At 38.9% G+C, this 16477-nt stretch overlaps 1 protein-coding gene across 6 annotated transcripts in view; it reads right to left on the minus strand.

Moving 5' to 3' along the window:
• The window catches only part of LIN7A (lin-7 cell polarity scaffold A), a 322471-nt gene that overhangs the window by 205801 nt on the left and 100193 nt on the right, over nucleotides 1-16477 (minus strand). For 5 of the 6 annotated variants that reach the window (XM_086398863.1, XM_086398867.1, XM_086398862.1 and 2 more), the window contains exons 3-4: nucleotides 15085-15156; nucleotides 11886-12095 (exon numbers count right to left, since the gene is read on the minus strand). In XM_086398863.1, the coding sequence (XP_086254989.1) occupies nucleotides 11886-12095; nucleotides 15085-15156 (282 nt within the window). The remainder of the gene's footprint in view (nucleotides 1-11885; nucleotides 12096-15084; nucleotides 15157-16477) is intronic. The other variant, XM_086398865.1, reaches the window with a different exon arrangement.

Consider the following 16477-nt stretch of genomic DNA (forward strand, 5'->3'; position numbering starts at 1 on the left):
ATCTAAAGGCTAGGTGAAGGCTGGGGTTGGGGTAAGGAGGAAGAGAAGGAGGACGAGCTTCACTGACTCTACAGGCAGAAGTAAAAGCAGAAAAGTACTCAAAGTGGGAGGGGGAAAAGGAAGTTGCATTGTCAGAACCAGGAGTAGAGTGGAAAATACTCAGCACATACTATCCCGAGGGTAGAAAAACCAGTGTGCTCATGGGCTGTGGACAACTGATCCCTTTCGACTGTCCTGGAAACTCACAAGTCCTCTGAATTTAGAATAACGGTTTTCCATGACCAAGTCTTCTTCACTGGAACTTGTAAACATTGCCTTGTATGGAAAAGAGTCTTTGCAAATGTGATTAACTTAAGAATCTTGATCTTGAGATAAGGAGATTATCCCACCTTATTTAAATGCTAAGACACTTCAGTCCTGATGGACTCTTTGCAACCCTATGGACTGTAGCCCCTCTGTCGATGGGATTCTCCAGGCAAGAAAAATGGAGTGGGTTACCTGGCCCTAGTTCAGGAGGTCTTCCCAACCCAGAGACTGAATCCACGTCTCTTACATCTCCTGCTCTGGCAGGTGGGTTCTTTACCACTAGCACCACCTGGTAAGCCAGGGGAGATTCCACACAGAAGCTACAAGAAGAGAACTGTCTACCAGAGCCTCTGGAGGGAGTACAGCCCTGGCTGACTTCTAACTTCCAGTCTCCACAACTATGACAGAATAAATTCTATTCATTAAACCATCAAGTATATGGTAATTTGTTACAGCAGCCATAAGAAACTAATACACACATGGAGCAAAAATCTCATTACTATGACCAGCATGAAACTAAACTGAATCTCTGGGAGAATTTCCTTTATGCTGGGATAAGTGGTGGCTATGTCAACAGTTTCATATACATTTATATGTACACAGGCATACCTCAGAAATACTAAGGTAAATGTCTCCTTTTCCAAAATGCTACTGTTTTTAGGAACGGTTTTCCACTTTTTAAAAGTCAAAGCCCTTTATAAGAAACAGAAAAACAATACTCACCCCAACCAAAACTGCTTATACAAACCTATAAAAGTGAAAAAACCTTAATCTTTTCTATGGGTATACAGGAAAACACTAGTCTTTAAAGGACTAAGAGATTGACCCTTAAATTAGGATGACTAAGGCCAGACTGCCCAGATTAGACTCTCCAGCTCTGCCATTCAGTTGGCTGTATGACCTTGGGCAGGTCACTTGATCTCTCTCTTCCTCAGTTCCCTCATTCATGAGAGTGACAGTAAGAACACTTACCGCAAAAGGGCATTATAAGGAAACAATTAATTCAATATGTAAAGTGCTTAGAACGTTGCCTGGAGGTAAATACATATGGAGCTTTGACTATGTAGATAGCTGCTGTTCTAAGCGGGCTTCTCTGACAGCTCAGTGGTGAAGAAGATGCCTGCCAAAAGGAGATGCGAGTTCGATCCCGGGGTCAGGAAGATCTGGAGAAGGAAGTGGCAACCCACTCCAGTATTCTTGCCTGGAGAATCCCATGGACAGAGGAGCGTGGCAGACTATGGTCCGTGGGGTAGCAAAGAGTCAGACACGACTGAGCACACCCACATGCTGCACTAAGAGTGCAGAGAAGGCAGTGAACAAAATCATCCCTGTCAGTGGGGTATGCGTTTTAATGTAGCACTTAAATTTTCACAGAAATCTTATAGTGTATTTCAGAGTAATTTAAAAACATCTTTGTCTTTTCTCTTTGTTCAGATAATAGATAAATAAGATTTAACATAGATTTCCCATCTGGACTCTGTAGTTTCACAAAGCTCAAATCTAGAGAGTTCTAATTTTTGTTTCATCCTCATTCCACATCTGACAGCCTTTCTGCATAAATAATTTGGGCTATGAGTACTCACCCTTAACTTGGCAGAAGTACTTATAAAATGGGAGAAAAGCCAGGTTCCAGGAAAACAATTTATTCTGTTCCATCCCTCAACTTTTACTCATTCATTTGTTATGCTTAAAAATCAATTAGCACTGTTCATACACTGTATCGACAGCTTTATTTAGGATTAACTACAGAGCTGGGCAAATTTAACTGCAATTTCCCCACCAATGATGCTCAAAAACAATGCCTGGATTTCAGGAGCTAATGAAGGTCTCTTTTTCACTATGACATAGTTTTAAATTTCTTGTGCTTTTATTTTATCTTTCTCTCCTGAGCCTCCCTGTTCCCCACCTGCCTTCTCTCCCGTCAGTATGGGAGGCTATCATACTGATTCTTTTGGACTTTCTCCCTTTTAAAATATTACTAGGAAATAATTATTAGGTCAGAGGAAGTTGAAAAGAAATGTACAAGGAGACCCTGCTTTCCTCAATACAAACATCTTGTAAAAAACAACTGTATACCTGTGGCAGATTCATTTCAATATTTGGCAAAACCAATACAATATTGTAAAGTTTAAAAAAAAAAAAAAAAAAACAACAGCTGTATAGTATTAAAATCAGGGCACAGTCCTGGAGCTCACTCAGATTTCACTGGGATTTGCTTTTTCAGTAACCAAGTATTACACTTAGTAAGCATCAGTTATGGTCATAATGAAGGCTGAAATTCACTGTTTATGTATGTATTTGGTGTGGGCTTTGGTGTGCAAAGGTGTATCCATTTCTGTGTGTATCTGTGTGTGTGCGTGCATGTGTATACATGTAAAAGAGAAAGAGAGAAAACAAACTCTGGCCCTATCCATTCATAAGACTTTTTTGAGGAACAGATGAGAGAATTTTAGGTAAATACTGTTCATAAACTGTAAAGTACTAAATTAAAAAACAATTATATTGTAGCCCATGTCTAATACTTCTGTTTAAGAAAAAATTCTCATTAGGAAGGTACACAAAGAGCCTCCTTACGTGTATAAGGAGAGTGTGTGTGTTTGCGTGTGTGGAGGGGTATACAGGAGCCTCAGCAAAATACCATCTGGAAACACAGAGTCACAGTTAGAAGGGACCTTGGGTCAACTCTTATAGCCCTCTATATTGTACTCATAATTTGAAATATTCTTGCCAGTTGGTCCTCTAATCTTTGATTAAAACTTCAAATGATGGGCACATTATGACTTATGATTCCGTCCTTCCCTATGTGTCTAACGGCTCTTTCTCACAAGAAGCCCTTCCTAAAATCTGCCTTCCCTGTGGCTTTGCCCCACTGGCCTTGGCTCTGCCACCTGGTGCCTCGCACGATGGAGGACACGTGAAGGCAGCCATCGCTCCCCTGAGTCTCTTCTCTGTCCCAAACAAGTCAAGTCCTTCTTCCCGTACAAGACTGCTTGACTCGGGACGAGCTCACTGTTCTTTGCAAAGATGGAATCAGGATCAGAGCACAGTGGGGTGTGAGCCAAACAGCACGTTCAGAGCTGAACCCATCTCTTCTTCCTTCCATGTTCATACATATTTGTATTAATGGCCACTATAATCACATATTTTTTTCCCTTTAACTTGCTTCAGATTTCTCTTGAAATCAATTGAAACCCCCTAGACTAGTTTTTGCTTCAGGTTTTTTGTTTTTTTCCTTCAGGTTTTGATATTTAACCATTCCTTCCTGATTCTGCCTAATTTTGGTTTTCCCTACCTGATTCCCTGGTGACTCAGACTGTAAAGAGTCTGCCTGCAGTGCAGGAGACCCGGGTTCAGTCCCTGGGTTGGGAAGAGCCCCTGGAAATGGCTACCCACTCCAGTATTCTTGCCTGGAGAATTCCATGGACACAGAAGCCTAGTGGGCTACAGTCCATGGGAAAGAGTTGTACACAACAGAACTACTAACACACTTCCTGATTCTGCACAAAGGTAGAATGTTTGGCAAATGGGCAGAACTTCACATAGATTCTTATTAAATTTAGCTTATTGTACCATTCCATTGGCATTAAAAATATATATATATATCCAGACCCAATCACTAAATGTATTTACTGTTCCTGCTGGCTGCAACCGTTATATATGGCCCTTTAGTTCCTTCTTGAAATTGCTGATGAAACACTTGGGTATAAAAGAGTGAAAAGGAGATCATTAGAAAGCTATAAATTCTAACTGTAACATTTTGACTTCCTGTTAACTTTAAATTTAATTGAACATTCAGTTCTAAGTTTTTATTGAGGGTTGACCTAAGAAGTAGCCCTGCACAAAAGGCCTCTGCATTTTCCATAAAATTGTATTAGGTAATTCAATATCTCATTTGTAAAAATCCCAGGGGAAGTTTCTCTGGAGCTCAGGGACAGAAAAAAAGTCTCTACCAATGATGGCTAAAATGGTATGAGTCTCCTTCTGTTTTGATTTCTAAGACACTAAGAGAAAAAAATATTACTTGCTCTATTGCTATATCTATTTATTGATTTTTTTAAAATTTTTTTAAAAATTTCTATTTATTGATTTTTTTCCCTAACATGCCATGTTAATAATTCTTCATTAACACATTTACTTTTTATCAGATCAGTTTAGTTCAGTTCAGTAGCTCAGTCGTATCCGACTCTTTGCGACCCCATGAATCGCAGCACGCCAGGCCTCCCTGTCCATCACCAACTCCTGGAGTTCACTCAGACTCACGTCCATCGAGTCAGTGATGCCATCCAGCCATCTCATCCTCTGTCGTCCCCTTCTACTCCTGGCCCCAATCCCTCCCAGCATCAGAGTCTTTTCCAATGAGTCAACTCTTCACATGAGGTGGCCAAAGTACTTGAGTTTCAGCTTCAGCATCATTCCTTCCAAAGAAATCCCAGGGCTGATCTCCTTCAGAATGGACTGGTTGGATCTCCTTGCAGTCCAAAGGACTCTCAAGAGTCTTCTCCAACACCACACTTCAAAAGCATCAATTCTTTGGCACTCAGCCTTCTTCACAGTCCAACTCTCACATCCATACATGACCACAGGAAAAACCATAGCCTTGACTAGACAGACCTTTGTTGGCAAAGTAATGTCTCTGCTTTTGAATAAGCTATCTAGGTTGGTCATAACTTTCCTTCCAAGGAGTAAGCGTCTTTTAATTTCATGGCTGTAGTCACCATCTGCAGTGATTTTGGAGCCCAGAAAAATAAAGTCTGACACTGTTTCCACTGTTTCCCCATCTATTTCCCAGGAAGTGATGGGACCAGATGCCATGATCTTAGTTTTCTGAATGTTGAGCTTTAAGCCAACTTTTTCACTCTCCATTTTCACTTTCATCAAGAGGCTTTTTAGTTCCTCTTCACTTTCTGCCATAAGGGTGGTGTCATCTGCATATCTGAGGTTATTGATATTTCTCCTGGCAATCTTGATTCCAGCCTGTGTTTCTTCCAGTCCAGCGTTTCTCATGATGTACTCTGCATATAAGTTAAATAAGCAGGGTGACAATATACAGCCTTGACGTACTCCTTTTCCTCTTTGGAACCAGTCTGTTGTTCCATATCCAGTTCTAACTGTTGCTTCCTGACCTGCATACAGGTTTCTGAAGAGGCAGGTCAGGTGGTCTGGTATTCCCATCTCTTTCAGAATGTTCCACAGTTTATTGTGATCCACACAGTCAAAGACTTTGGCATAGTCAATAAGGCAGAAATAGATGTCTTTCTGGAACTCTCTTGCTTTTTCCATGATCCAGGGGATGTTGGCAATTTGATTTCTGGTTCCTCTGCCTTTTCTAAAACCAGCTTGAACATCAGGAAGTTCATGGTTCACGTATTGCTGAAGCCTGGCTTGGAGAATTTTGAGCATTACTTTACTAGCATGTGAGATGAGTGCCATTGTGCGGTAGTTTAAGCATTCTTTGGCATTGCCTTTCTTTGGGATTGGAATGAAAACTGACCTTTTCCAGTCCTGTGGCCACTGCTGAGTTTTCCAAATTTGCTGGCATATTGAGTGCAGCACTTTCACAGCATCATCTTTCAGGATTTGAAATAGCTCCACTGGAATTCCATCACCTCCACTAGCTTTGTTCATAGTGATGCTTCCTAAGGCCCACTTGACATCACATTCTAGGATGTCTGGCTTTAGGTCAGTGATCACACCATCGTGATTATCTGGGTCATGAAGATCTTTTTTGTACAGTTCTCTGTGTATTCTTGCCATCTCTTCTTAGTATCTTCTGCTTCTGTTAGGTCCATACCATTTCTGTCCTTTATTGAGCCCATCTTTGCATGAAATGTTCCCTTGGTATCTCTAATTTTCTTGAAGAGATCTCTAGTCTTTCCCATTTTGATGTTTTCCTCTATTTCTTTGCATTGATCACTGAGGAAGGCTTTCTTATCTCTTCTTGCTATTCTTTGGAACTCTGCATTCAGATGCTTATATCTTTCCTTTTCTCCTTTGCTTTTTGCTTCTCTTCTTTTCACAGCTATTTGTGAGGCCTCCCCAGACAGCCATTTTGCTTTTTTGCATTTCTTTTCTATGGGAATGGTCTTGATCCCTGTCTCCTGTACAACTTCACGAACCTCATTCCATAGTTCATCAGGCACTCTATCTATCAAATCTAGGCCCTTAAATTTATTTCTCACTTCCACTGTATAATCATAAGGGATTTGATTTAGGTCATACCTGAATGGTCTAGTGGTTTCCCTACTTTCTTCAATTTAAGTCTGAATTTGGCAATAAGGAGTTCATGATCTGAGCCACAGTCAGCTCCTGGTCTTGTTTTGGTTGACTGTATAGAGCTTCTCCATCTTTGGCTGCAAAGAATATAATCAATCTGATTTCAGTGTTGACCATCTGGTGATGTCCATGTGTAGAGTCTTCTCTTGAGTTGTTGGAAGAGGGTGTTTGCTATGACCAGTGCATTTTCTTGGCAAAACTCTATTAGTCTTTGCCCTGCTTCATTCTGTATTCCAAGGCCAAATTTGCCTGTTACCCCAGGTGTTTCTTGACTTCCTACTTTTGCATTCCAGTCCCCTATAATGAAAAGGACATCTTTTTTGGGTGTTAGTTCTAAAAGGTCTTGTAGGTCTTCATAGAACCGTTCAACTTCAGCTTCTTCAGCGTTACTGCTTGGGGCATAGACTTGGATTACTGATATCATGATAAAAAAAAGTAGTTGTTCAGTCATGTCCAACTCTTGCAACTCCTTGGACTGTAGCCTCCTCTGTCTATGGAATTCTCTAGGTAAGAACAGTGGAGTGGGTATCCAGATCAAACCCAGGTCTCCTGCACTTCAGGAGGATCCTTACCATCTGAGCCACCACAGAAGCCCAGATAATCATGATATATCCTTCCTAAATACAGGTAGAGCATAAATACAAACATACATAATTAATACATCTTTTCAGGTGTATTTTCAGATGTTAAAAGGTCCATGCAGCAATTTCCTTACTTTTTAAGTAGGACAGTAGGAAATTTTCTCCAGAAGACTTGTACTGAAGTAGTAAGGTTTGCTTCATCTATTCAAATCACTCTTACAGAATTTGTTCTCAGTTTAGGATGGTATGTTCTAAAAATATCCCATATTAATTTTCCCAAATGGTACTTTATTTTAAAGTGTAAATTGATCATTTGCTAACATTTTCTCTTTTGTGGTCCTTCCATTACAGAACAATTTTTTTTTTTCCCATTAAATACTGCTATCTGCCTGGAATTATTTATATTGAGAAGACTTGTGGATTCAGTGTTAGCAGCCCAGGGTTATTGCATTGGATTAACTACTTTGGCTGACAATTGGAAACCCACTGGGTCATGAAATTTCTCACTTACAGAATGAAAACTACCTTTCGATGAATACCTGATAAATACTAGGTGCTGTTAAAATGTATATAACTTACCTTTAGGTACTTTAAAATAGGTAGTTTATAATGCATAGTTTGATTTTATAGATATGCAATATTTTACATTACAAATTGAGAAGCCTAAATCAGTCTAGGTGGTCAGCAAACAGTACGTCAGAGAGGTACTCCAGAGGCTGGTCGCACTACAAAAGCTTCTGTTATACCCATCTTAAGGATGTTTTGTTTATTAGCAACAGTTTGTCAGAAATGGATTCTTACTGGCAAAATTAGTGACTTATGAATTAGCATGATAAATGGAACTTAATCAACAAAATTAAAGGTTTTAATTATAAGTGGAATACTAAAGATTCTGGAGATATTTCCCACCTTTGCATGACCAGGTTGCAAAAATCTTAAGGAGGCTCACAGCTTGCACCAAAAGATTAGTGGTGTAAGTTTGATCACTAAAGCTTCTTATTTCCAACTGCCAGTTTAATAGAATTTCTGATGCTGACTATAACAAAAATCTTGGCTCTGGCATGTTGTTTCATCTGCCTCAAATAAACCCTTTTTTCAAGGTTTCAAGGTTTCAGGGTTTGGAACATCTGAATGGACCAAACTAGGATGTTATCAAACTTAACAGAAGAGGTTGTATGAGTCTATTAATGCCTTTTTGCTAATAAATGTTTGCTAAAATATGCTTTTATGGACAGCAGACTTTGCTTTAAAAGTTACATAACTAGCATTAGCAATATCATAGGGGGACTGCTAACTCTCTTCAAGTTTCTTCACTAACCACACTTACACACTTAATTTGTGTGTGACCAAATTATCATAGGATAGTTCTCAACAGACATTTTGCCTCATTTTAATTTTCATTCAACCTCTTAAAATTAGTCCCTGCTCGCCTTATTCAGATTAGGAAATTCAGTTTAGGGGTTATTAATCCATTAACTAAATCCTTTTCTACTGACTGGAAGAGGTCAATCTTCGTACTTGAATGTTTTAACCATCGGACAATTGCACTCACCTCCCATGCTTAGTAAGGTCATCCTTAAAATCTTGTGTGCTAGGTTTCAGCATTACATGAACCAAGAACTTCCAGATGCCCAAGCTGGGTTTCGAAAAGGCAGAAGAACCAGAGATCAAATTGCCAACATTTGTTGGATCATAGAAAAACCAAGGGAATTCCAGAAAAACATCTACCTCTGTTTCATCGACTATGCTGAAGCCTTTGACTGTGGATCATAACAAACTGCGGAAAGCTCTTAAAGAGATGGGAATACCAGACCATCTTACCTGTCTCCTGAGAAACCTGTATGTGAGTTAAGAAGCAACAGTTAGAACTCTGTATGGAACAACTGATTGGCTCAGGACTGAGAAGGGAGCACGGCAGGCCTGCCTGCTGTCACCCTGTTTATTTAACCTACACACTGAGCTTCCCTGGTGGCTCAGACTGCAATATAGGATACCTGGGTTCAATCCCTGGGTCGGGAATATCCCCTGGAGAAGGGAATGGCAATCCACTCCACTATTCTTGACTGGAGAATTCCATGAACATAGGAGCCTGGCGGGCTACAGTCCATGGGCTTGTAAAGAGTTGGGCACAACTGAGCGAAGTCATGAGAAATGCTAGCCTGGATGAGTCACAAGCTGGAATCAAGATAGGCAGGAGAAACATCAACAACCTTAGATATGCAGATCATAGCACTCTAATGGCATAAAGCGAAGAGGAACTAAAGAGCCTCTTGATGAGGGTGAAGGAGGAGAGTGAAAGAGCTGGCTTAAAACTAAATATTAGAAAAACTAAGATCATGGCATCTGGCCCCATTACTTCATGGCAAATAGAAGGGGAAAAGGTAGAAGTAGTGACAGATTTCCTATCTGGGGGCTCTAAAATCACTGCAGATGGTGACTGCAGCCATGAAATTAGAAAACGACCGCTTCTCAGCAGGAAAGCTACGACAAACTTAGACAGTGTGCTCTGTATAGTCAAGGCTATGGTCTTCCCAGTAGTAATGTAAGGTTGTGAGAGCTGGACTGTAAAGAAGGCAGAGTGCCATAGAATTGATGATTTCAAACTAGGAAGGCTCGTGAGGGTTCCTTGGACAGCAAGGGAAATCAACTCTGAATATTCATTGGAAGGACTGATGCTGAAGTTGAAGCTCCAGTATTTTGGTTACCTGATGCAAACAGCCAACTCACTGGAAAAGTCCCTGATGCTGGGAAAGACTGAAAGCAGAAGAGGATGTCAGAGAAAGAGATGACTGGATGGCATCACCAATGCAATGGACATGAACTTGGGCAAACTCTGGGAGATGGTGAGGGCCAGGAAGGCCTGGCATGGTGCAGTCCATGGGGTCGCAAAGAGTTGGACATGATTGGGTGACTGAACAACAACAACAATCTATCAAATCCATGGATATTGAGTGGTAGAGTCTGATGTGTCTGATTCCATTGCGCCTGCAATCTGCCAGATAAAGTCCCAGATCATTGCAAGGAATAGCGGAGTGATTATTAAATGCCAACAGCTCTGTTCCCTACAAACTTATGGGTTAAACAAAGGTTCTTTTGCCCTTTTGACAGATAGCTTAAATGAAGTCAACTAAATATTGATTTAATATAAATTTTCTGTAGCTTCACATAAATACACTTACTATGAATATATTTTTGGTTCTTTTAAAAATATATATCTTTTTAAAATATTTTTATATATTTTTTTATATATTTTAAAAAAATATATCTTCCTTTGATCTACCCAATACATAAGAGAAATCATAAATTCACACAGTGAGGCACAGATTACTTTGTGACATAATTGTATGACCTAGCTTTAGAGTCCTCCCCTAGAAAACTTAACTATGAAATTATCAGTTGAAACATGCTTTGAAAAAGTCCTAGTTATCTAAAGGTCAATAAAAAAGCTCATTTTAAAGCATTGTTGCTTAGAAAAAAGTAAATGAAATGGTAATTTTAGAATTGGAATGCTGAAGGGATATAAAATATTCATGGATTGGTGATTTTGATGTACATGAGAGATCTGCAGAGTTGAATAATTTGGGGTTCTATAAAACTACTAGTCACGCCAAAAAAATGCAAGATATAAATACAGAAGAATTTATTCCATGGCTATAAACAAAATATCACATTTCAAATGCATTTATTTTGGATATTATGTCCTTAGCAGAAATCACTATACCACAAAGAACACAAATCTAATTTATTTTTTTAAACCTTAAGTTCTTAGAAGACAGATCCAAGGTGAAAAGAAAAGTAAGCTTTGATATGTTTCTATTCATACTTCTGAAATTTTTGCTTTTGGGTTATTATTTTTGATTTAAGTAGAAGGGAAGAATTATGCATTTCACATGAAGCCATTTCATTAACAACTCATTATTACATGTAAAGGTAATGGCATCCAAAGAATTTGAGACTGTGAAAAAATATATGTTCATACTTTTCACTTCATGTGAAAACTAAGATAAATATAATGAATAGATACTCCCCCCCCCCCTTTTTTTTTCAGGAAAGGGGCTAATATATTTTTATTTTACTGTAGCTGTTTACTTGGCTTAAAGAATTACCTGTGCATTAGCCTTTTCCATGTGTGTTATTATTATACATATTAAAGGGATCCTTCTTCTATAATTAAAATGAAAAATAAATAGGGTAAAAGTTCTAGCTTTATTTTTTAAATGTGTATATTTGCCTACAGTAACTTTGAATAACTCAATGGACATGAATTTGAGCAAACTCTGAGATTAAAGATGAATTTGAGGAAATTCATTCATATCTCTGAAGGATAGGAGAGTCTGGTATGCTGCAGTCCATGGAGTTGCAAAGAGTCAGACACAACTCAGTGACTGAATAACAACAAACTTTGAATAAAAGTAACTTGAAATTATGTTCTTTTAAGTATTAATTCAATTAGAGTATTATGTGGGGAAAATTCTACTAGCTGGAATAATATCTTGGGATGATTTTCCCAGGAGGTCCTCTTTATTATCCCTGAACAAGACAAAATGATAAATCAAAGCTATAAAATTATCTCTTTTGTAGGTTTGATATCCATCAATGCTTAGGAAGTTGTTTGGACACAATATAAAGATTTGCTCTAGGATTTCAACACTGATTCAATAACAGCGATGGGGGAGGGGAGGATGTACTCAGAGTGAAAAACCTCTGATTATGTTATGAACATACCACTCCATTCACTGATAGCAGCTGGTCTCCTCTCTTGAGGCCTCCGTGTCTTTCAGCCACCCCTCCAGGAATGATGCGAGAGATATAAATGGGAGAATTTTGCTCCTTTCCTCCCATCACGTTAAAACCAAGGCCTTCATCTGTCTTTGGCAGTTCGACTACCCGAGGGTGGGAATGGCCTTCACTAGCTGCAAAAGCTGCAACTGTAGCCTGAAAGAAAAGATGATCATTTGGTGATAAAACGAGGGAAATAAGGCTATTCACATGATTTGCAGTGCGTAGACCGGGCAACTCCTCCTATTTTATAGCATTCTCCTGTGAAAGAAAGAATACAAAAGGGATGGAGGGGGCTTTCTTCATTTGCTGCTGCTGCTGCTAAGTCGCTTCAGTCGTGTCCGACTCTGTGCGACCCCACAGACGGCAGCCCACTAGGCTCCTCTGTCCCTGGGATTCTCCAGGCAAGAACACTGGAGTGGGTTGCCATTTCCTTCTCCAATGCATGAAAGTGAAAAGTGAAAGGGAAGTCGCTCAGTCGTGTCCGACTCTGTGTGACCCCACAGACGGCAGCCCACTAGGCTCCTCTGTCCCTGGGATTCTCCAGGCAAGAACACTGGAGTGGGTTGCCATTTCCTTCTCCAATGCATGAAAGTGAAAAGTGAAAGGGAAGTCGCTCAGTCGTGTCCGACTCTGTGCGACCCCACAGACGGCAGCCCACTAGGCTCCTCTGTCCCTGGGATTCTCCAGGCAAGAACACTGGAGTGGGTTGCCATTTCCTTCTCCAATGCATGAAAGTGAAAAGTGAAAGGGAAGTCGCTCAGTCGTGTCCGACTCTGTGTGACCCCACAGACGGCAGCCCACTAGGCTCCTCCATCCATGGGATTTTCCAGGCAAGAGTACTGGAGTGGGGTCCTTTATAATTCCTTTCTTTGGCAAAGCTCAGCCCAACTATTTCCACCGTTCTACATCTTACCCATTATGACAAAGTTTTCCCTTTTTCATAAAAATCTTTCCCAGAGGTCTTGGTTAGATGCAATTCTTCCTATCCTTGGATTCCAAATAGCTTTGGTGCATATAATACCTACATACAGTACATAAACTACAATTATTGCATATATTATATATGTGCTGATCACCAGCACCTTAAGGGCTGAGACTGTGGCTTCCACTTTTTTGTATTACACAGTCTAACTTGGTGCTTGTGCATACATGAAGTAGCTTCAATTGTGTCTGACTCTGTGACCCTATGGACACACATGGGGTCAACACATGGGGTTCTCTAGGCAAGAATACCGGAGTGGATTGCCATGCCCTCCTCCAGAGAATCTTCCTGATCCAGGGATCGAACCTGCATCTCTTATGTCTCCTGAATTGGTGGCCGGTTCCTTTACCACTAGCGACACCTGATAAATGTTCATAAATAATAACTCAATACACCACGGAGCACTGTAACCACTGGCTTAACAAATTTACTACTTTTTTCCTAAATTGAAAATGCCTAAAAGAAAAAAAGCTAAAACAAAATAATAGATTCAAACAGATTATAATTATTCCACATCAGTATTCCATATTATTATGAGAGGTCCTCTTATCTGGCACAGGTTTTTTTCCCCTTATATTTAAAATTAATATTTCAACTACTCTAGCAATGTAGGTAAAATAAGAAGTCCATGGTTTTATACCTAGATGTACAAAATACAATTTAATATGGACATACGTTTATTTTAAAACTCATATATATTAGTTTTAAAAAATAAGTTAAAGAAATAACTTACCATTAGTTTTCACCCCCTCCCTTCCATTGAAATAAAGTAAGAATATTGCCTGCTTCTTATTTTCCACCTCCAGTAACCTGCCTTAACCACAGCTGGTTAAATGTCTATTATAAAGCGATTTACTCAACACTGTGAAAATACTAATTCCCAACAACTGTACATTCTTTTTCACACACAGCATTAACACATCAACTTAGCATTATGCTACTGTCTGCATTTAGTGAAAGATAGTGAATGAAATGGAAATAATGGCTTGTTTTTAGCTACATGCATTTGCTCATGCAAACCCTGTTGTCATGCATAGGTTTTAATGGCTGACATGGATGCAATGCAGACAGCCCAGAAACAACCAGAAAATATTGTGCTATTGCAACATTATGCTGCTATCCTGCTGTTCTACATGAATAAGAAATGAGAATGGTAAAATACTACATAATTCACTTTCCCCTTAATTAAACCATGTAGGGATCATTTTTCTGTGTGTGTTTCACTTCAGTACAAGCAAAGCATGATGTAATGATAATAATACCCTTTTTGTGCCTGGGTTAAAAAAAAATTAAAAAACAAAAACGAAAAAATAGTCACAAGTCTACAGTGTTCAGTTACAGATGAAAACTTAAAAGTCAGGAGAGAAACCAAGTAAGAGGTGATGTAACACAAAAGAATTAAATGGAAAATTCTGATTATTTCCAACAGTTATTTCTTATATATTATTAGAAAGAGAAAAGCTTTTAAAAAGCAAATGTATATCTACTATAACATTTCTGCACTTATAAAATAAGAACTGCAGTAGTAATTTTAGGTTAAAACTGTTATTTCCTATGGTCTATTTTCCATATAATCTCATGATCCTACTGCTGTAACATTTTCATTCATAGGGTCTCTACAATCTCTGGATTGGAGTTTTTCAAGAGCAAATGTAGTCTCTACCACAACAGCCAACAAGCCTTCCCTTTAGGTCAATATCATATTCGTTCAGCTGCTCTGCTGAGTAGTACATGGAAAAATCCTCCATCAGTGGGTATCAGGTGAGTTCTTGCCATGTCTAGCTTGAGTCAAACCTTTAGACTTGTGCAAATAAATTTCCATGCATTGAATAGTGAACAGGTTCTTTTGGATCAGAAGAATGTGTCAGAAAACCAAGAAGGATTTCATACGATGAACCAGTAGATTTGCTTGTGCCAAATGAACATTTAGTGAGTTTAATGAAATCATTCTCCTTTCTTAAGCTACAGAAGCAGCAGAAACGTTCAATTTTTCCATTAGGATTTTTACCTGGGAAGTAGTACTGGTTCTAGACTCTGGGCTGCCACTGATGTCTAAATTCTCTTACAGTGTACACACGAGAATACCTGAAACACACACGCGCACAATCAATTACTAGATCACTGGGGTTAAGTATATTTTTAAAGTTACTCAAGTCTTACCTTTGCTGTGGCCCTGGCACGGAATTCGGGACAGCCATTAACAGTTATCGTTTCATGCATATATTGATACACCTAAAATGTTCACATAAAAAAAGAATGTGTAAGAACATTAAGAATATCAATTCTTTCATTGCAGATAGGACAATAAATTTTCATTGCTAAGACAGAAGTTCCCTATCACAAAGTGAAACAGGTCTGGATCAATTATCCTGATGATTTGATCTAAAAATCCCTCCTATGTTTTTGGATGGGTTGGAGGAGGTTGCTGTAGAAAAGATAAGGCAATCATTTTTATTCAGAAGTTTTAAATTTGGCATTCCTTGTTTATCAAGTAATAAAACTTCTATATCTGGTTTTATAAAAAAACCCTTTGGTAAAAATGTTTACCATTATTTACAGTTCTAGCTCTCAAATATGTAATAAAAATGATGTATATAGTTATTTCCTGAATCTAGGTGATACTTTAAAAACAGTTTTCAAAATTCCACAACACTGAGATGACAATATCTTTTCCTTGAACACTGGAAGGTATGCATGTTGGAATGTGTTGCTGATACACAGTCATAATTTGGAACTACAGAGATTCAAGAGCAAAGACAAGTCAAGTAAGAGATTCTCGGAACTGGTATACAAAACAACATATCCACTACAGGTTCATGTTAACACTTAGGTGAAACGGAAAGAATGGAAGGTAAAATCTGAGTCTAGAATGATGTTACAGTAAGCATACAGGTTTTGCTGACTAGTGGACCTGTGTTTGAGCCTTTTAATATAATTTGGGAACTATGAGGTCTTGGTTGAACCACTTTACCACTTGGATTCTTTTTGTCCATCTGAAATATGAGTAAATAATAATTATTTTGTATGGATCCTTTTACTGAAGTAACACTCTCAGAACGCCAACCCCAACAGGTTACTTCCTAGAAAGAACATATTATTACTAAGTATGATTCTAGACACAACTATATGAGATGGCTGGATGGCATCACTGACTCGATGGACGTTAGTCTGAGTGAACTCCGGGAGTTGGTGATGGACAGGGAGGCCTGGCGTGCTGCGATTCATGGGGTCACAAAGAGTCAGACACGACTGAGTGACTGAACTGAACTGAACTGAGACACAACTATAGAGACTGTTGAAACATAACAGAAATATTGTTATATTTTTCCTCTAAACTACCAAGGATGGGGTTAGGAAATTAGTTGCTAAAATATATTGCTTAATTTTAAATAAACTGAAGTGTAGAAGATAACTTTTAAAGGACAGTTTGAAGAAGACGTTTTGAAAAATAACATGATTAAATATGCTTGATTATATGCTCATTTTGAAGATTTAAATAATAAATCTTCCCATGGTGGGAACTGATAATGCATGCTACATCAAGCCTCTCATT

This window comes from Bos grunniens, chromosome 5 (assembly GCF_055505025.1).
Source record: "Bos grunniens cultivar Pamir isolate PY7600 chromosome 5, Bosgru_T2T1.0, whole genome shotgun sequence".
Taxonomy (NCBI): Eukaryota; Metazoa; Chordata; class Mammalia; order Artiodactyla; family Bovidae; genus Bos; species Bos grunniens.